Raw genomic sequence first — 21,589 nt, 5'->3', positions numbered from 1 at the left:
ATGTGGGAACTCTGGGAGACCTCCAGCCTCCCGGATAACCACAGCTGCTCCAGGTGCACCGAGATGCAGTTCCTCATGAATGTTTTAGAGAACCGGAGCAACTCTCGATGACCTTCGGCTCATACCGGAAAGTAAGGAACTGATAGATAGGAGCTACAGAGAGGTAGTTACCCCTAAGTTGCAGGAGACGGGTACCTGGGTGACTGTCAGGAGAGGGAAAGGAAATGGGCTGTCCGTGTAGTGTACCCCTGTGGCCGTTCCCCTCAATAATAAGTACTGTATACCACTTTGGATACTGTTGGGGGGTGGGGGTCGACGTACTAGAGGAGAAGCTGCAGTGACTGGATCATTGTCACTGAATCTGGCGCTGTGGCATAGAAGGGAAGTGGGGGAGAAAAGGGCTGCCTTAGTGATAGGAGGTTCCATATTAGAAGAGCAGACATGATATTTTGTGGACGTGAAAGACGGTATGCAGCCTCGGAGGTGCCAGAGTCAGGGACGTCTTGAATATTGCCCATGCCATTCTAAAGTTGGAGAGTGTACAGCTAGAAGTCTTGGTACATACTGACCTCAATGATATAGGTAAGAAAAGGGTGGAGGTCCCGAAGACAGAATTTAGGGAGTTGAGCAGAAAGCTGAAAAGCAGGACCTCCGCGGCAGTAATACGTGAATTGTTGCCTGTGTCATGCGTCAGTGAGAGTAAGAATAGGATGACTTGGCAGATGAATGTGTGGCTGAGAAACTGGTGCAGGGGGCAGAGCCTGAGATTTCTGGTTCATTGGGATTTCTTCTGGGTAAGGTGTGGCCTGTACACAAGGGACGGATTACACCTATACCCGACGAGGACCAATATCCTTGCTGGCAGGTTTGCTAGAGCTGTTGAGGAGGGTTTAAACTAAATTGGTAGGGGTTGAAAACCAGAATGACAGGGCTGAGGATGGGGCACTTAGTATAGAACTATAGAACAGTATGTAATGAGACTGTCAGGAAGGACAGGCAGAAGACAGGGCAAAATTGCAGTCAGTGGGATGATTTGCAGTGTAACACGGGGACAAAAGCAAGAAGGGTGACGAATACAGTTCTGAAGGTGTTATATTTGAATGCACGCAGTATACAGAATAAAGTAGATGATCTTGTAGCGCAGATAAAAATTGGCAGGTAGAAGCTGTGGGCATCAATGTGTCGTGGCTGAAAGAAGATCATAGTTAGGAGCTTAACGCCCAAGGATACACATTACTTTGAATGGACAGGCAGGTAGACAGAGAGGGTGGCATGAACCTATTGGTAAAAAAATGAAATCAAATATTTAGGAAGAGGTGACATATGATTGGAAGACATAGAATTTTTGTGGGTAGGGTTAAGAAACTGAAAGTGTAAAAAGACCCTGATGGGAGTTATGTTCAGGCCACGGAACAGTAGCCAGGATGTGAGCTACAAATGACAGCGGAAGATAGAAAACACATGTCAAAAGTGCAATGTTAGGATAGTCGTGAGTGATTTCAATGTGCAGATAGATTGGGAAATCCGGATTGGTGCTGAATCCTAAATTAGAAGATCTTTTAGAATGCCTACAAGATCGCTTTTTAGAGCAGCGTGTGGTTGAGCCCCACTAGGGGAAAGGTTATTCTGGATTGGCTGCTGTGCAATGAACCATATTGGATTAGGGTCCTAAGGTAAAGGAACCTTTAGGAGATAGAGATCATAGTATGGTGGAATTTTACCTGTAGCGCGAGAGGGAGAAGATAAAGCCAGGTGTATCAGTATCACAGTGGAGTAACGGGTATTAAAGAAGAGTGAGAGAGGATCTGGCCAAAGTTAGTTGGAAGGGGACACCAGCAAGGATGATGGCAGAACGGCAATGGCTGGAGTTTCTGGGAGAAAATCGGAAAGCAAAGGATAGATACATCACAAGGAAGAAGATGTATTCTAAATACAGGATGACACAGCTGTGGCTGACAAGGGAAATCAAAAATAACATAAAAGCAAAAGGGAGAGCATATTACAGAGCAAAACACAATGGGAGGTTAGAGGATTGGGAAGCAGAAGGCAACTAGAAAAGCCATAAGAGGGAAAAGATGGAATATAAATGTAAGCTAGCCAATAATATCAAAGAAGATACCAAAAGTTTTTTTTTCAGATAGAGTATATAAAGAGTGAAAGAGAGGCGAGAGTGGATATTGGATCATTGGAAAATGATGCTGGAGAGGTAGTAATGGGGACTAGAAAATGGAGGATGAAGTAAATAAGTATTCTGCATCCATCTTCACTGTGGAAGACACTAGCAGTATGTTGGAAGTTCGAGAGTGTCAGAGGGCAGAAGTGAGTACAATTGCTATTACTAGGGAGAAGGTGCTTGGGAAGCTGAACGCTCTAAAAGTGTATAAGTCACCTGGACCAGATTGGCTGCACCCTAGATTCAGGAAGGGTGGCTGGGGAGGCTGTGGAGTCAATGGTAATGACCTGTCGAGGATCTATTAATTCCCAGCTTTCTGGAAAATTGCACGTCTATCCACTCTTCAAGGAGGGAGGGAGGCAAAAGAAAAGAAAGTATAAACCAGTTAGCCTGACCTCAGTGGTTGACAAGAAATTGGAGTCAAATGTTATGGATGAGATCTTAGGGTATTAGGAGGTACATGACTAAATTGGGCAAATTCAGTATGTTTCCTTAAGAGGAAGTGTTGCCTGACAAAACTGTTGAAATTCTTTGAGGAAATAACAAGTGGGATAGACAAAGGTGGATGTTGTACACTTGGATTTTCAGAAGACTTTTGACAAGGTGCTGCAGATGAGGCTGCTTAACAAGAGCCCATGAAATTACAGTGAAGATACTAGCATAGATAGAGGATTGGCTGATTGGAGGCAAAGAGTGGGAGTAAAGGGATTCTTTTCTGGTTGGCTGTCGGTATCAATTGGTACTCTGCACAGGTCCGTGTTAGGACAACTTCTATTTACATTATGTCAATGATTTTGATGACATGCTTGATGGCTTTGTGGCCAGGTTTGCGGACAACAGGAAGATAGGTGGAGGGGCGGGTAGTGTTGAGGTAGTAGGGAGGCTGCAGAAGTACATGGGCAGATTAGAGAATGGGCAAAGAAGTGGCAGATGGGTTATTATTTTAGGAAATGTATGGTTCTACACTTTAGTAGAAGGAACAGAAGTGTGGACTATTTTCTAAATGGGCCGAAAAATCAAAAATCTGAGGTGCAAGGAGACTTGAGAGTCCTTGTGGAGGATTCTCTAATGATTAACTTACAGGTTGTGTAGATGGTGAGGAAGGCAAATAGAATGTTAACATTCATTTCTAGAGGACTAGAATATAAAAGCAAGGATGTAATGCTTAGGCTTCATAAGACACTGGTGAGGCCTCACTTGGAGTATTGCAAGCTCTTTTGGGTCCCTATCTAAGAAAAGGGTTGCTGACATTGGAGAGGGTGCAGAGGAGGTTCACAAGAGTGATTGCGGGAATGAAGAGTTATGGTATCACGAGCGTTTTTATGACTCTGGGTCTGTACTAGCTGGGATTTAGAAGAATGAGGGGGTATCTCATTGAAAACTATCGAATGTTGAAAGGCCTAGATGGAGTGGATGTGGAGCGGACGGGTCCTCTAGTGGGAAATCGAGGAGCAGAGGGAACAATCCATTTAGAATGAAGGTGGAGAGGAATTGCTTTAGCCAGAGGTTGGTGAATTTGTGAAATTCGTTACCACAGGCGACTGTGGAGGCCAGGCCACTGGTATATTTACGGCGGATGTTGATAGGTTCTTGATTCGTCAGGGCGTGAAAGGCTTCCGGAGAAGGCCGGAGAATGGTGCTGAGAGGGAAAATGGTGCTGAGAGGGAAAATGGATCAGCCATGATGAAATGGCGGAGCAGCTTAGTTGGGCCGAATGGCCCAATTCTTCTCCTATCTCTTATGGCTTTATTGTCTATACGGGAACTCAGCATACCTATATTTATCACCCAAAATGTAGTTGCTCATTACAGCAGGTCAAATAAGACTTTTTCAAAAAAACAGTAAACGTTGGTTTGCTCTCTACCTACCAATCGTTGACTTCAAATTAATCACATGACAAGGAAACAGGTAGAGAGTTTCAGACCAGGTGTGAGCGTTCATTGTACACGAGACTGTGGAAAAACAAAGTTTATAGAAACTTGGCCATAACACCTCCCAGATATTAGAAACCATCTCGGCTATGGATTGTGACGTGGTCTACTTCGAAAGTGCTTGCCAGTACCAGGGACCAGATTACGCGCAGAATCCACCTGCCTGTATCTACGCCAGAAATCCGCAGTCGCCTCTCCTCAGGTCGTGTTTCGGCGATTTAAACGAGCATAGCGTGACGGATTTCACCCACTGTGAAGGTCTTCCGGATCTGAACTGCGGTCAACTTCCTCAAGCGAATTTTGCCCATACTGAATACGGGGATAACCGCGAGCTTCGGGGGTGCTACCCATTCCCCTGGGTGAGAAATACAAAATCGCATGCCGGTGCTTGGAGGGATCAGTGGACAGGTACGGTCACAAGAAAATCAGGTATTATTTTCAGTGCTTGGTAAGTGGAATTAACGAAACGTCAACAGTTCTTAGCTATAATACCTACAGCTTTTCTTATAGCGTGTGATATTTACTGAGAAATATTATTAATATTTAAATTAATTGTGCTTCACGAAGGTACTATTAGTTTTGTGTGTGTGTGTGTGTGTGTGTGTGTGTGTAGCATAGGGAATGGCACATTCCAACATACTTTACACCCGAAGGTAAGTGTAACTAAAAAAATCCATTCAAATCGATGACCATAAAAATATCATTTGTTTCCTTTGATCTTCTCGAACTATAAAGGCCAATATTAAACCGGATACAAAATAATTTTTAAAAACTCAACTTCGTTTGTGTTGTAACCAAAGAAATTCATTGGGCATATGTCGAAAGCTACTTTGTTGAATTCGATGCAGATCGGACTAAGGCTACAAGAAGAGTGGGTAATGATCGATTGGTGTTGAATATATTGCTCGCTTTGCTGTAGGTTTTCACCTCTTCCGTGGTTGAAGTAGACAAACTGCAGAATATGGCGAATTAAAAATCATCGACACAAAAGCAGCTGAGTGGGCCCGAAGTCCTTCTCTCCTCTGATTTCTTATAAACATTTTAAGCCTTATCGAGACACCAAATGCTAACCGGTGCTTTCAAGATACAAATTTCTGCGATATGGTAGTTGCAGAAATGTCGCTAGGTAATTATTGTAATAAGAAAAACACAATTCCCTTTGTCCTCTGCACATTTCTTACGAAAAATGTTATGCGGAAGTTCAGAAGTCGCTCGATTTTAAAATGCGCTGGATTATACAGTATTAATTTTAGTCCTATCGTTTCCTAGGAATTTTCCTGCCACCAGGTCATAATATTTAGTGACTTCTGATGACATGTCAATGAATGATTGAGGATAAGACTGGAATTCAGATCTGTCCTGTAAAGGATGAGTGCAAAATAAGTTACAGCGGATTTCCATTACAGAAGTATGAATCAATATAAAAAGCCATTGTGACTAAAAGTAGCAATATTAGTTTCTCTGCGCATAATATCAGTGCCGACAGCGAGGAGCTGCGTAAATTAGTATGCAGCTTCATTTACTAGCCACCCATTCTTTTGTTTTTTTTTATCTTATTCAAATAATTTTTACCATTTCTACAAATTAACACGTAAAACTTTATTACCGGTCAATGAATTATGGAAAATATTCCGTTTCGGCCTGGAATGACTATTTATGGTTGGGTGTTGAAATGAACCAATTCAGCATATGCATTGTCAGATTGAATCCATATTAAAAATTAGCCATGTTCCTAAAATAAGGAGATTACAGAGTTACAGGTTAAAAAAACTCAAATGGTAAAAATGAAACTATTTAATGCTGTACTGAAAATAAACCCCAACTGTTTTCAATGGACGGATAAAAGCTCGCACAAATAAATGCACGTACGTCTCAGCAGTTAAAAGACTACATCAATGCATATTTCCGATCTTAATTCTAAAACGCAATTACGTTTAGAGAACCAAGATTTTCATATTCTCTTAAACCACCTACTTTGGTCAATTAAAGGAAATCTTTTTTATTTATTCACCGATTTTTGACCAGGGACTCAATATAACAGTAAGCGATTTCTTTGGTGCCAATGCGTGGGTATTAGTATTTAAATACAAGAGAAGTTATAGCGCACATAGCATACAGTATCTGTTTATGACTGCAATTAGATGCCATATTTTCACAATATACCAAAGTAGAATTGTGTACAAGTCTGGAACTTGCATGTCGACATTTTGGAAGTCTGGAATTCTTCTGTAAATAACTTTAACGTTAAATCTGACGTGTAGATTTTGATTAAACCCAGGTTTTAGTAACTATATGTTACCTACCAAATATCAAAGTTCAAAGTAAATTTATTATCAAAGTGTATATGTCACCATATACAACCGTAAGGTTCGCTTTCTTGCGGGTACACTCAGTGAATCCATAATAGAAATAAGAAAGACTGCACCCAACAGGGCCTTCAAACAACCGGTGTGCAAAATACAAAAAAATTGTGCATTTACAAAAGAGAAAACCAATCAATATTGAGAACATGAGATGAAGAGTCCTTGAAAGTGAGTACTGTACATAGTTCAGTGATGGGGCAAGTGAAGCTGAATGAAGTTATCCCCGTTGGTTCAAGGGCCTGATGTTTGAGGGGAAATAAGTGCCCCTGTACCTGGTAGTGCGAGTCCTGAGGCTCCTGAGCCTTCTTCCTGATGGCAGCAGCGAGAAGAAAGCATGGCCCGGGTGGTTCGGGTCCCTGATGATGGATGCTGCGACAGCACTAATTAATATAACTAGAGCACAGATCAACGACGATATTACTTAGCTATGAACAAAAGATGTTGAATAGCCAAGCATATTCCAATTTTCCGATTGTTTTATATTATATTATTCACGATTCCGCAGGTACTTATGATAAAGGATTTGGGTCATATACAATCGAGATATCGGTGGGCTGTTAACATTTTTTTTCTGGAATAAGATGCCCACTTGTAATTCCAGAATTATGTTTATATTAGACACAACTACCCTGGCAATGTGGGTTTCACCTCGATTGGACTTCCACTGTTTTCGGGAAAACTGTGCTGTTTTCTGAGCGCTTTATTTACGCACAGCCGAATGCGGATTTGTCTGAAGCCTTGAGATGCCCTGAACTCCTTAAAATATTTGTACCTATTTGTACCTGCTAGAAACAGAAAAGCGAAATAATGCCTTGCTTGAATCAGTTAACGATTCTCAAGGCTCCTGAGGATTTCAAGATATTTTTGTTTAAGAGAAAAAAATACATAGGAAGCCATTTTTGGCACAAGAAAAAAAAAACAAAGGCCGTAATTAGAAGGCTTTTTCAGCATTTTTATTTTAAGCGTTCAAAAGATACCAACCTCTCAGAGAAGTAAGGAGAACTTGTCCATTAGGGCAAATAGTATATCTTAGGCACATTATATATGCACGGTTGATGGTAGAGTACCTGTGGTTCTTACAATGTTTCAGACTAAGTTCAGCGAGGTTTGTTAGTGCTGTTGGGGAGGCTTTAAACTAGATTTGCAGGGGGATGGGAACCAGAGTGCCAGAGCTGACAGTGTGGCTGGGGTGAAAATAAATGATGTTGAAGGTTTAAGCAAATCCGCTGATAGAAAGGTTGTGAGTGGTGATAAAAATCTTCTGAGGTGTATATATTTCAATGCTAGGAGTATTGCGGGGAAGGCGGATGAGTTGAGGGCATGGATTGACACGTGGAATTATGACGTTGTACCAATTAGTGAAACTTGGCTACAGGAAGGGCAGGACTGGCAGCTTAATATTCCAGGGTTCTGATGTTTCAGATGTGATCGAGGCAGAGGAATGAAAGGTGGGGGAGTAGCACTGCTTGTTAGGGAAAATATTACAGCAGTGCTCAGGCAGGACAGATTAGAGGGCTTGTCTACTGAGTCCTTATGTGTGGAGCTGAGAAACAGGAAAGGTATGGCCACATTAGTGGGATTGTATTACAGACCACCCAATAGTCAACGAGACTTGGAAGAGCAAATCTGCAGAGAGATAGCAGGCAACTGCAGGAAACATAAAGTTGTGGTGGTAGGGGATTTTAATTTTCCATACATTGATTAGGACTCCCATACTGTTAGGGGTCTAGATGGTTTAGAGTTTGTAAAATGTGTTCAGGAAAGTTTTCTAAATCAATATATAGAGGGACCAATTAGAGGGGATGCAATATTGGATCTCCTGTTAGGAAACGAATTAGGGCAAGTGACGGAAGTCTGTGTAGGGGAGCACTTTGGTTCCAGTGATCATAACACCATTAGTTTCAATTTGATCATGGACAAGGATAGATCTGGTCCTAGGGTTGAGGTTCTGAACTGGAAGAAGGCCAAATTTGAAGCAATGAGAAAGGATCTAAAAAGCGTGGATTGGGACAGGTTGTTCTCTGGCGAAGATGTGATTGGTAGGTGGGAAGCCTTCAAAGGGGAAATTTTGAGAGTGCAGAGTTTGTATGTTCCTGTCAGGATTAAAGGCAAATTGAATAGGAATAAGGAACCTTGGTTCTCAAGGGATATTGCAACTCTGATAAAGAAGAAGAGGGAGTTGTATGAAATGTATAGGAAACAGGGGGTAAATCAGGTGCTTGAGTATAAGAAGTGCAAGAAAATACTTAAGAAAGAAATCAGGAGGGCTAAAAGAAGACATGAGGTTGCCTTGGCAGTCAAAGTGAAGGATAATCCAAAGAGCTTTTACAGGTATATTAAGAGCAAAAGGATTGTAAAGGATAAAATTGGTCCTCTTGAAGATCAGAGTGGTCGGCTTTGTGCGGAACCAAAGGAAATGGGGGAGATCTTAAATAGGCTTTTTGCGTCTGTATTTACTAAGGAAGCTGGCATGAAATCTATGGAATTGAGGGAATCAAGTAGTGAGACCATGGAAACTGTACAGATTGAAAAGGAGGAGGTGCTTGCTGTCTTGAGGAAAATTAAAGTGGATAAATCCCCGGGACCTGACAGAGTGTTCCCTTGGACCTTGAAGGAGACTAGTGTTGAAATTGCGGAGGCCCTGGCAGAAATATCTAAAATGTCGCTGTCTATGGGTGAAGTGCCGGAGGATTGGAGAGTGGCTCATGTTGTTCCATTGTTTAAAAAAGGATCAAAAAGTAATCCAGGAAATTATAGGCCGGTGAGTTTAACGTCAGTAGTAGGTAAGTTATTGGAGGGAGTACTAAGAGACAGAATATACAAGCATTTGGATAGACAGGGGCTTATTAGGGAGAGTTAACATGGCTTTGTGCATGGTAGGTCATGTTTGACCAATCTGTTGGATTTTTCCGAGGAGGTTACCAGGAAAGTGGATAAAGGGAAGGCAGTGGATATTGTCTACATGGACTTCAGTAAGGCCTTTGACAAGGTCCCGCATGGGAGGTTAGTTAGGAAAATTCAGTTGCTAGGTATACGTGGAGAGGTGGTAAATTGGATTAGACATTGGCTCGATGGAAGAAGCTAGAGGGTGGTCGTAGAGAATTGCTTCTCTGAGTGGAGGCCTGTGACTAGTGGTGTGCCACAGGGATCAGTGCTGGGTCCATTGTTATTTGTCATCTATATCAATGATCTGGATGATAATGTGGTAAATTGGATCAGCAAGTTTGCTGATGATACAAAGATTGGAGGTGTAGTAGACAGTGAGGAAGGTTTTCAGAGCCTGCAGAGGGACTTGGACCAGCTGGAAAAATGGGCTGAAAAATGGCAGATGGAGGTTAATACTGACAAGTGTGAGGTATTGCACGTTGGAAGGACAAACCAATGTAGAACATACAGGGTTAATTAATGGTAAGGCACTGAGGAGTGCAGTGGAACAGAGGGATCTGGGAATACAGATACAAAATTCCCTAAATGTGTCGTCACAGGTAGATAGGGTCGTAAAGAGAGCTTTTGGTACATTGGCCTTTATTAATCGAAGTATTGAGTATAAGAGCTGGAATGTTATGATGAGGTTGTATAAGGCATTGGTGAGGCCGAATCTGGAGTATTGTGTTCAGTTTTGGTCACCAAATTACAGGAAGGATATAAATAAGGTTGAAAGAGTGCAGAGAAGGTTCACAAGGATGTTGCCGGGACTTGAGAAACTCAGTTACAGAGAAAGGTTGAATAGGTTAGGACTTTATTCCCTGGAGCGTAGAAGAATGAGGGGAGATTTGATAGAAGTATATAAAATTATGATGGGTATAGATAGAGTGAATGCAAGCAGGCTTTTTCCACTGAGGCAAGGGGAGAAAAAAACCAGAGGACATGGGTTAAGGGTGAGGGGGGAAAAGTTTAAAGGGAACATTAGGGGGGGCTTCTTCACACAGTGAGTGGTGGGAGTATGGAATGAGCTGCCGGAGGAGGTGGTAAATGCAGGTTCTTTTGTAACATTTAAGAATAAATTGGACAGATACATGGATGGGAGGTGTATGGAGGGATATGGTCCGTGTGCAGGTCAGTGGGATGAGGCAGAAAATGGTTCGGCACAGCCAAGAAGGGCCAAAAGGCCTGTTTCTGTGCTGTAGTTTCTATGGTTTCTATGGTAAGTCTCTCATCTGAGGCCCTCCTTTGGTTGGGGTTGACCATAGATGCTGCGTCTCAGCTGTCTAGATATGCAAGCCACGGCAGTAGGATATGGAGAGCAACCTGTTGCCCGTGTAACAAGCTCCCCTTCTCCACGCCGCCGATGAATCTAAAGGAACACAGAAACCGATACAGTTTGGCATCAGCAGCATCGCAGGAGTTGTCAGTCGGCATTGAACTCAACGCCTTAGGGACTCTAGCTCTGGAGTTTTCCTCGGGGTTTACTCCTGAAGCCTTCCCCATTAGTGGGTGTAGCCGCAAGGCAGTGGAGGTAACCTCCAACCTGATGGCATGAACATTGACTTCTCTAACTTCTGTTAATGCCCCACCTCCCCCTCGTACCCCATCCCTTATTTTCGCTCTCTCCTTTCTCTCCCTCTGTCCCTCTCACTGTACCCCTTGCCATCCTCTGGGTTCCCTCCCCCTTTTCCTTCTTCCTGGACCCCCTGTCCCACGATCCTCTCATATCCCTTTTGCCAATCACCTGTCCAGCTCTTGGCTCCATCCTTCCCCCTCCTGTCTTCTCCTATCATTTTGGATCTCCCCCTCCCCCTCCCACTTTCAAATCCCTTACTAGCTCTTTCTTCAGTTAGTCCTGACGAAGGGTCTCGGCCCGAAACGTCGACTGATACCTCTTCCTAGAGATGCTGCCTGGCCTGCTGCGTTCACCAGCAACTTTTAAGTGTGTTGCTGGAGGTTTTCCTTCACTGAGACGAGCTGACGAGCCCCATCTGCCCGAAACTACTGGTTGTAAGGTGACAATAACCAGCCCTTGCCCATTCCCCTGTCAGTCCAAATGGTTCTGCCGGCCTTAGTACCTAAGCCACACATGAAGGCCAGGAATTGGACGTGGTTGTCAGAGTCTATTTGAGACGCATGCCATTGGGAGCATTTAATAGGTAGTGGGAGCTTATCCGCACTACCATCCTGGCTATAAAACCCTTAAGGAACACTGTCATTATCTAATAGTGTGGTATGGATTTAGTTTACCACTGTTATGGGCCAGATTCCACACTAAAGGTTAACCTTCCGTAGAAAAACGCTGCTTAATATGTTGTTATGACGGACGATAATACGAGTAGCTACGATGACTTTAAGACGCTCAAAGTTAATTAATCCTTGGAGAATTTCAGAATGTCTTGAGCGTTATTAAATTTCCACAAACAAAATCTACATAATTTTTCGAAAAATTTTCGAGGTGTCATCGACCGTGAATACGCTCAATTTTCAGAATGCTTCTTCTGAAATTTGACTTTTCTGAACGGTCAACAGATCCTGACCCAGGGAACTAAAATGTCAATCTGCAGACATCATTAAGCTTTCAGTTAATACTTGATTTCCTTGCAGGAAACAACAATCCGATAGATGCGGATGAGACCAAGAGAACCCGAACAGCCTACAGCAGAAGTCAGCTTGTGGAACTGGAGAAGGAGTTCCATTTCAACAAGTACATCTCCAGACCACGGCGCATAGAACTCGCAGTGATGTTGAACCTCACCGAGAGACACATCAAAATCTGGTTCCAAAACAGAAGGATGAAGTGGAAGAAGGAAGAAGCGAAAGGGCGAGCAAAGGTATCCGCAGACAAAGCAGCAGCTACGTTGTGCGGAAACTATGCAGGAGAGGCCGAAGGCAGTTACTCCGGAGATTCTTTCAAAACGACATCATGATTTTCCTGATATTGCAATCAATATCCCGATACTGGACATCTACCATTGGCATAGGAATAATTTTTAACACATTCTTCTGAATAAAATATCCTGATTATTGATATTGTAAGCTGGGAAATGTGTAGCATATTTTAAACACAAACCAACATAACCACACATATCATTTAAAATATTTAATATATTGCAATAAATAAATGTAGTCTTCAATTTAAACGTGCTATGCATTTTTTTATCTGACAATGGCGATTACTTCGGTCAGAGGCAGTTTCCTCAAGCACATCTAAGATATCAATGAATGCATAAAATCAGAGATACGTTGTTTACAATAGTTTCCGTTAATTGCCTTCTCTGTTGGGTTAACACTTCAAACCTACAGCAGTAAAATAAAATATAAAGAAATATAATGACATCCGAATTAGCGTACATTACCAACTTTCTCAAGGACATATTAAGCAAACGACGGTTCAAATGAAACGTTAGTACACTCAACCAGCAACGCCGAGTTAATTGGGAAGAAAATTGTAAAAAAAAATGGTAGTTTAAATATGGGTCCCTGATATGCTCAGAGTCAGAGAAAGAGCAGTATATGCGCGTATGTTGTAAAGCTGTTGGCGAATTACTCAAAATGAACCTTCACTGATCCATCAGAGGCGAGGCCTATGTGATGTGGCACGGTTTTACTCACAGTCACCTTGCTTATTATATCTTTGCAACACTGTTACCAGGAAAATACCACTCGAAACGCAAAAGACTTCGGGGTTGAGAGCACATGATCTATAGAATTATTTACTGAGCCCGGGGGGGGGGGGGGGGGGGAATTGGCGGTTAAATTTCGGGTTTGCTGTGTTCCGAATGCTCAAAAGCGTTTAACAAAGAAGAAATAGGATTAGATTCAATTGACCATTGACCTGACGTATCCTAAAGGGCAAGCGCCCTCTCAATCTTTCAAAGCATAAACGTGAACTAAAGCCATGTTTACATGTCAGTATTTGCACAGCACACTTTATGCAAACATGTATTGGCACTTATAAACAACAGGTTGAATATCATTAAATAATTGATACCAAACATATTTTATTGATTTTACATATCAATTAATAAATAAATTAATAAAAACAATAAATTAAATAATAAAAAATTGCAAAACTATACAATGCGATATCACGTAAGGAGGACTCCCGACAGTCCTCAAAAATCAACACTAATGGAATGCATACATCAAATAATTAGTGAGAAATGGGCTTTATTAGTTACTGGATAAATATTAACGACATAGGTTTAGGGCGACAGGAGAAGATATAAAGGGAGTCTGGGAAGCAACTTATTCACAGGGAGATTGATGGAGCGAACCGCCATAAGGTGATGGATGCAACTGCATCGTTTAAAAGACACTTGGGCAAGGCTGTCGTTAGGAAAGGTTTTGGGGGATATGGGGCAAACGCAGACAAATGGGATTGGCAGAGCCAGTCTTCTTGGTCGGCAGGGACGAATGGAGCTGAAGGGTTCTTTTTCCTTGCCGTATAATTTTATGTATCTAGGAACAGATGCCGACGGGTTGAGTATTTGACGTGGATTATTATGCAGCACGATGCTTGTTATTGCCGGAATGTGATAAATTGATGTTCATCAAAACAAAATCCTTTAGTTTCTTTAAAATATCCAAATATTACATTTGAATAGATGCATAAATACGGTTAATTTAAGAGGATATAAGACAAGTGATATTGGTCAGGAAAACACTAAACTCATTGAGGGTTGTGATGTGTAATTTCATGCAGAGTACAAACAATATTCGCCACAAACGTAGAATGTAAACGTAACTACGTAACTAGAGCGGGACATTGTAATTGGAAAGCATATTCGGTCCGGCTTTGAAGAGACGCAATGGGGGCTTCAAATTTCTTTTATCAACTGTAAGATAATAGTCTAGTTTATTCTGTTTCGCTTAACTTAAATGATTTCCTGTCCATTTGTTACACCAGCTAGTATTTCCGCCTTGTATTTGCCGTGTTTTAGTCTTACGGGTCAGTACCAGAAAAGTAACTTGAACAGCAGCGGACTGTAAACACGAATGCATTTGGATATTAAAATGAATACTGCAATTCTCCTGAATACAACCAGAGAAGAAATAAATCCTATGGCCCGAATTTCTCTCCTAAGATACATAACAGCTTGACGATAGGACGATAGGATATCACTGAATAAAATGACCAAGGACTGCTGGGACGGAGCCCAAACATCCATCTTCATATACACTGATCACCGACTGTTCGTCATACAGTTATTGTCTGGACTATTATGTCTGTGAAGAAATGGATAACTAGCATTATTTGGACTATTATATCTGTGAAGAAATAGATAACTAGTATTATTTGGACTATTATATCTGTGAAGAAATAGATAACTAGTATTTTATTTACTATGCCCAAGGACCACGGTGAAAATTTTAAACTAAAAATCCTCAACTGGCCTTCCTGCTAAAACTAAAAGATTCGACTGAACACAGTTCGGTACGATTTCATTAGTGAGGATCTTCAGCGAAGCGAAGTGTTCGATCTATAGAACCTATCGACCGCGGCTCTCTGGCTCTCAGTGGTGCCTTGTCACTTCTACCTCGCTATATACATTACCCTCCCACTCATTCCATCGCCAGCAGCAAGCCTGAATACGGTAACCACTTTCTGCACAGTGCCACACCACCAGACAGGGTCAGTTCAATTTGCCTTGTGCTCCATTCACTTTCAGAAGGAACAGGTGGTACTTATCAGGCAGCACCTCCTTCCAATGAAAGCAACCGATTCAGTATAGACTGGAGATAGATCCAAGACCATCGGGATCTGCGGCGTCATACATTGAATAGGTTTGCTGAGTGTGGGACTGGCGGTGGAGCGAGTGGAACTGGGCGAGTACCTCAGATAATTATTATGTGGGGATTTGTGGCAAATATGATTCTATACAATATCTGAAATACTTCTTATGAAAATGTTTGCTTGATGATGAACTCAAATAAAAAATAAATTACAAAAAAAAGAAACAGCGCATGAAATCTCAAGCCCCATACACAAATAACCATCAATCCAATTATGCATTAATAGCCACGTTTCTTCATTCATAACTGGCAACTAAACATTTCTACCCAATTTCAAATTAATATAGCCTCGACTGAATAATTTATAATATTTGTTCGAGTGGTCTCTAAATGATGAGCCCGTAGCATCAATTTAGCGCGTGTATTTTCCAAAGTCTCATTTGCATTTCGGTTTATTGATGTCCCTGTTGTCATTTCACTATCCCTTTGAACATGATCTCTCTTGTTGACACATTTATTCCTGTACATGCGATTCTAGGGGTGAGATTGAGTTTTTCACCTCGAGATCATCAGTCCAATTCTCTTCTTCTTGGGACCGAAGGAGACATAAATTCACTTCCGAAAGATTGAAGATATCCGTGCAGAATTCTCTTTCATGTGGACAGCCGTTGTACGCTAGCGTGGTCCGGAGGTCTTAATCCAGTGGGAAGGAGCTTCAAGACGGCTGCAAAGTTTAAACACACGCATGTCCTGGATCTGAGAGTAAGAGGAGCGTAAAAGTATCACCTGTGTGTTGGTTATACAGCTTTATTCCCATAATGTGAAATGATTTTACATCACCCACTTCAAGTATTTCACAATTCCTATTATCCTTGGAATTATGTAAACAAGCGTGCAATCTCGGGCAAAGTTGCCGATAACTGATTTTGGAATATTGCAATAATAATATATTTCTACTTTTAAACCTTGTATGATGCTGGGGGTAGGGGGAGTGAGGTGGCCTCACTTTTCAAAGAAGGGTGGAATTAGTTGAATGGAACATTTCTAACCACTTAACTAATTATTGTAAATTTAGGAGATAATGTGTAAATGTCGTTAGACTTTCTTGAAATAAGATCAAAAACCCTTGAATTTTTTATTACGTTATATATCTCAAAACTGACAGGACCTGCGACTGAGAGCTGCGACCAAACGGAAGTTGCAGAGCAAAATTGACTTTTGCCCTTGAATCTTGTGTAAACAGTAAAAAAGCAACCTAAAGGTTATGTTAAATATTCCGTTTCACATGGCAACAAAGCAAAACACACTAAAGCACTTTGGACAGTTGAATAATTTGATCCGATCATCATATTAAAGAGGGGGAAGGGTTTAAAGTACATTTGTACCGATGGATTTGAGAATTTGAGATTATTGAATCATGCCATTTCCTACTGTTACATGAGTAAACACTGAGAATGCATGCAGCAACAGCATGTGGCCAAGTCAACACAAATATAATTAGGCAACACCTCAGTTCCCAACAATGTAATAGCTGAGTGCAAGAATGCAAATATGCATTAAAATTATTTTCTAACAATAATTTTGAACCATTAAACTGAACATTGTTTGGAAAGCTAATGAAAGTGTATAGCTACTCCTGTGTGGGAGAATAGTTTGACCTGTGAAATATTTCAATGAAATATTTTGTTACGTAGTCTTTATCTGACATGCCAGCACATTTTACATGGCATTGCTCAGGTGACCTAGATAACATTGTGTTTGTGGTGATGGTGTGTTTTACTGTGAATAGTCAGCAGTCCTGAAACAAATAGATTGTGCTTTTGTTGGCAAGAGGTGTGCCACTAGGATCAGTACTGGAATCTCAGCCTTCTTAATATATATGACTGAAATAAAGATAATGAATTTGATGATCGCTTTATTTACTGATATCACAAACATTGGTCGGAATAGAAGTGGAGAAGATGACATAAGGAGTCTACAAAAATAAAACTCATAGAAGTGAGTGGGCAAAGATATGGCTAATAGAGTGAAAAGTGGGAAATGTGAAACAGTCCTTTCCTGGCCAGAAAAAAATAATAAAAATAAATAATTTTATCTAAATGGTGAAATTTTGCAGAGCTCAAAGATGAAGTGTGTTCTGGTGGTCTCGATGCATGATTTTCAAATGGTTACTAAGTGGGTACAATGAGTAATTAGGAAGGAGGACAGAACGTTATTGTTTAGTACTGGAGAAATTCAACCCAAAAGTTGGAAAGTTGTTTCAATTATGCAGGACATTATTGAGAGCCTCATCTGTAGAACTGCTTAAAGCACGGTCTCTCCAATTGAGGATCAATCTCATTGTATTGGAAGCAGAAAGTTACTAGGTTGCACATGGAATTGGAGAGTTTTGGATGGTGGATAGGCTAAGCTACTATCCATTGGTATTTGGAAGAGGGAGAGGAAGCTAAATTGAAACATTCTGGGGGTCCTTTGCAAAGTGAATAGTTGGAGGATATTTCCTTTAGAGAATCTGGAAACAGGGATTACTGGTTAAAAATTGGTGGCCGTCCTTTCAGCTTTTGCTTTCTACATGAACCTTTGAAATTCTCTTGCTCAAAGACTGACATGATATGGGGTTGGGGCTGCATCTAGATTAACCATGACTTAAGTGCCAGAGGAAACTGTAGAAGCAAGTACAACTACAATGTTTAACAAAGATATTTAAGCAGGTACTTGAATAGAAAAAGTTTAGAGGGATATACAAATAGGACTAGCTTGGATAGACATCTTGGTTGGTATGAATGAGTTGAGCTGAGGGGCCTTTTGTGTGCTGTAAAACTCTGTGATTCTGTGAATATTGGAGCAGGTTGAAGGAGTTGAGCAGCTTTGTTCTATTCCTAGTTTATGTGCCGATATGTTTATAAGTTTGTAAGCTGCTGTGGTAAAAGATTGTGTCAATATTTGTGATGGGAAGAAAATCTTTCACATCTTTCAGCCATTGTAACTCTGGCATTAGTTTGGAAAGATAGCTTGGATTTAAGCTTAGATCTACCAATATTAAGATTTGACCTGATATGGGATGACTTATCCACCAATAAAAGTATCCCTTGGATATGCAGGAGATTGATCAGTGCATGAGGGGAGGAGGCTCTTTACTCTGAGTATTCCTACATTTGAAGACTGTCATACACTTCGGACTTGGTAATGTTGACTGAGAGCATGTTAAATGATCCCTTCTCATCCCTGTCAACAACTGGCCATGACATGCCCGTTCAACACTTCTTGTTTCTGGATCAGATTGCGCCTCAGCTGGTTTCAATATTATCCATCTGGTCATAAAAGATCAAGAAATGATGACAAGTGTGAGGTGATGCACTTTGAGGAGTCAAAAAGGAGTAGAACATTTACAGTGAACAGAGCGATTCTGGGGTTTAAGTCCATAATTTCCCAGAAATGGTAGCACAGGTGGATAGTATGGGGTGAAGAAGGCATATGACATACTTACTTCATAGTCAGGGCACAGAATATAACAATTGCAACCTTATAAAACATTAAACCATACCAGGAGTCTTGTACACAGAATATGCTGGAGGAACTCAGCAAGTCGGCAGTGTCTATGGAGGAGAATAAACAGTCAAGTTTTTTGGCCAAGGCCCTTCATCAAGACTGGAAAGAAAGGGAGCAGAAATCGGAATAAGAAGGTGCAGAGAGTGGAAAGAGTACAACCTGGCAGGTGATACATGAAACAAGATGAGGGGAAGGTATGTGGGTGGGGAGAGGAGATGAAGTAAGAAGCTGGGAGGTAACAGGTAGAAGAGGTAAAGGGCTGAAGAAATAAAAAAGGGAAGGAAGAGGGGCATTGGAGGGAGTTGACTGGAGGTGAGGAAAAGTGAAGGGATAAGAGGGGAGCCAGAATGAGGAACAGAAAAAGAAATAAAGGGAAGGAGGAGAAATTACCAGAAGTCAGAGAAATCAATGTCTGTGCCATCAAGTTGGAGACTACCCAGACAGAACCTCTCACTGCTATGGGCAGAAGTTCCTACCTGCTTCAAAAAGGCAACAATTATACCAGTACCGAAGAAGAATAATGTGAGCTGGTTATTGACTATCGCCTGGTAGCACTCACATCTATAAGTGATGAAATGATTTGAGAGGTTGGTCATGACTAGACTGAACTCCTGCCTCAGCAAGGACCTGGACCCATTGCAGTTTGACTATCACCACAACAGGTCAATGGCAGACACAAACTCAATGGCTTTTCACACGGCCTTAGACCACCTGGACAATACAAAACCTATGTCAGGATGTTGTTCATCAATTATAAATCAGCATTTAATACCATCATTCCCACAGTCCTGATTGAGAAGTTACAGAACCTGGGCCTCTGTACCTACCTCTGCAATTGGATCCTCAATTTCTAACCAGAAGACCACAATCTGTGTGGATTGGTGATTATATCTCTTCCTCACTGACAATCAACACTGGTGCGCCTCAGGGGTGTGTGCTTATCCCACTGCCCTACTCTCTCTGTACCATGACTGTGTGGCTAGGCATAGCTCAAGTACCATCTATAACTTTGCTGATGATACAACCATTAATGGTAAAGTCTCAGATGGAGACAAGAGGGCATACAGGACTGAGATATACCAACTAGTGGAGTGGTACAGGACCGAAAGAAGCTGGAGAGGGTTGTAAATTTAGTCGGCTCCATCTTGGAGACTAGCCTACAAAGTACCCAGGACATCTTCAAGGAGCAGTGTCTCAGAAAGGCAGCTTCCATTATTAAGGACCTCCAGCAACCAGGGCGTGCCCTTTCTCACAGTTACCATCAAGTAGGAGATACAGAAGCCTAAAGGCCCACACTCAGCGATTCAGGAACAGCTTCTTCCCCTCTGCTATCTGATTCCTAAATGGACATTGAACCCTTGGACACTCCCTCACTTTTTAAATATATATTATTTCTGCTTTTTGCATGATTTTTAATCTATTCAATATATGTATACTGCAATTGACTGATTGATTATTATTATTATTTTCTTTTATATTATTTATTGCATTGAACTGCTGCTGCTAAGTTAACAAATTTCATGACACATGTCGGTGATAATAATCCTGATTCTGATTCTGAATGTGAGGTGTGCTGAGAGTGGCCACATTGTGGCAGTGGAACACGCCATGGACTGACATGTCAGAATGGGAATGGACAGTGAAATTAAGGTGGCTGGCCACTGAGAATTCCTGCTCAACAAAGAGATCCTCCAAGATATGTTGGCTCTCACCGATGTCAAGGAAGCTGCACCGGAACCCTACTTACAGTTACTGGCCCCTACAGACTCGCAGATGAAGTGCTGCCTCCCCTGGAAAGACTGCTTAGAGCCTGAACTGTGGTGAGGGAGGAGGTGATTGGGCAGGAGTAGGAGCTGTTTCACTTGCAGGGATAAGTGCCAAGAGAGAGATCAATGGGGAGGAACGAATGGCAAAGGCAATCACAGAATGATCCCTGCAGAAAGCGGAGATGTGGGGTGCAGGAGGTACAGGATCATCAGGTATAGGATCCCATTGAAGATGACGGAGGTTGTGGAGAATGATGTTCTGGATGCAGAGGCTCATGAGGTGGAGGACAAGGACAAGAGGAACTCCATCCCTGTTGAGGCTGCGGGAACATGGGGTGAGGTCGGATTTCTGGGAAATGGATGAGATGTGGATGAGGGCAGCATTAATGGTAGAAGAAGAGAAATCCTATGCTTTAAAGAAGGAGAAATTGAGAAAGGGGAGAGAGGGGAGAGAAGTGGACCAAGTGAATTTAAGGCCAGGGTTAAAGTTGGAAAATAAATGCTCATTCCTCAATCCTTGCCTCCAAGTTAGAGATTCATGCAGTAACTCCCACCAGGGGCAAAGGCATATAATCAAGGCAGTCATTGCCGATGCTATAATGTGTTTATATGCCGCAGTGTGATGATTCCTGTCACTTATTCCATTGTGATAAGAAAATTGAAACTTAATGGCTGCAAACTTGTCAGCATTCCATCAAGCAAGTTAGTTTCAAATTGCTTGAGAAATTAAAGCTGTTTAAATATTCCTTCGCTTTCTCCTGATCTCAAAGTAAAACTTAATGAGCCATTATCACTTGAGGAAATATCTGTAGCCATTTCTGCACTGCAGGCTGGTAAATCTGGACCTGATGGGTTCTCTGCAGAATTTATAAATCATTTTCCTTACTGCTCTTGCCTCATTTATTCTTAGTTTTATCTGATTCGTTTAAATGTGGTAAATTACCAGCATTATTTAATGAAGCAAGTGTCATTCTTTTAGCAAAAAAAGGTAAAGACCCAACAGAATGTTCTTCGTATAGGCCGATTTCTTTGTTAAATGCTGATGTTAAATTTTTGGCTAAAGTTTTGGTTTGTAGATTGGAGAACATTGCACCCTCAATTATCTCTGAAGATCAAACTGGTTTTATTAAAAATCGCTTCCCT

General features: G+C 41.5%; 1 protein-coding gene across 1 annotated transcript; it reads left to right on the top strand.

Moving 5' to 3' along the window:
* Positions 1–4,102: 4,102 nt before the first annotated feature.
* On the top strand, positions 4,103–12,524 carry LOC134343422 (pancreas/duodenum homeobox protein 1-like). Its single transcript, XM_063042125.1, has 2 exons — positions 4,103–4,512; positions 12,000–12,524. Exons 1-2 carry the CDS (start codon positions 4,194–4,196, stop codon positions 12,320–12,322), a joined length of 642 nt encoding a protein of 213 aa, XP_062898195.1. The 5' UTR covers positions 4,103–4,193; the 3' UTR covers positions 12,323–12,524.
* Positions 12,525–21,589: the final 9,065 nt, after the last annotated feature.

The sequence above is a fragment of the Mobula hypostoma genome, chromosome 3 (assembly GCF_963921235.1).
Source record: "Mobula hypostoma chromosome 3, sMobHyp1.1, whole genome shotgun sequence".
In the NCBI taxonomy this organism is placed as follows: Eukaryota; Metazoa; Chordata; class Chondrichthyes; order Myliobatiformes; family Myliobatidae; genus Mobula; species Mobula hypostoma.
Note: the sequence above shows the minus strand (reverse complement) of the source record. Positions and strands in the feature narration are given on the sequence as shown.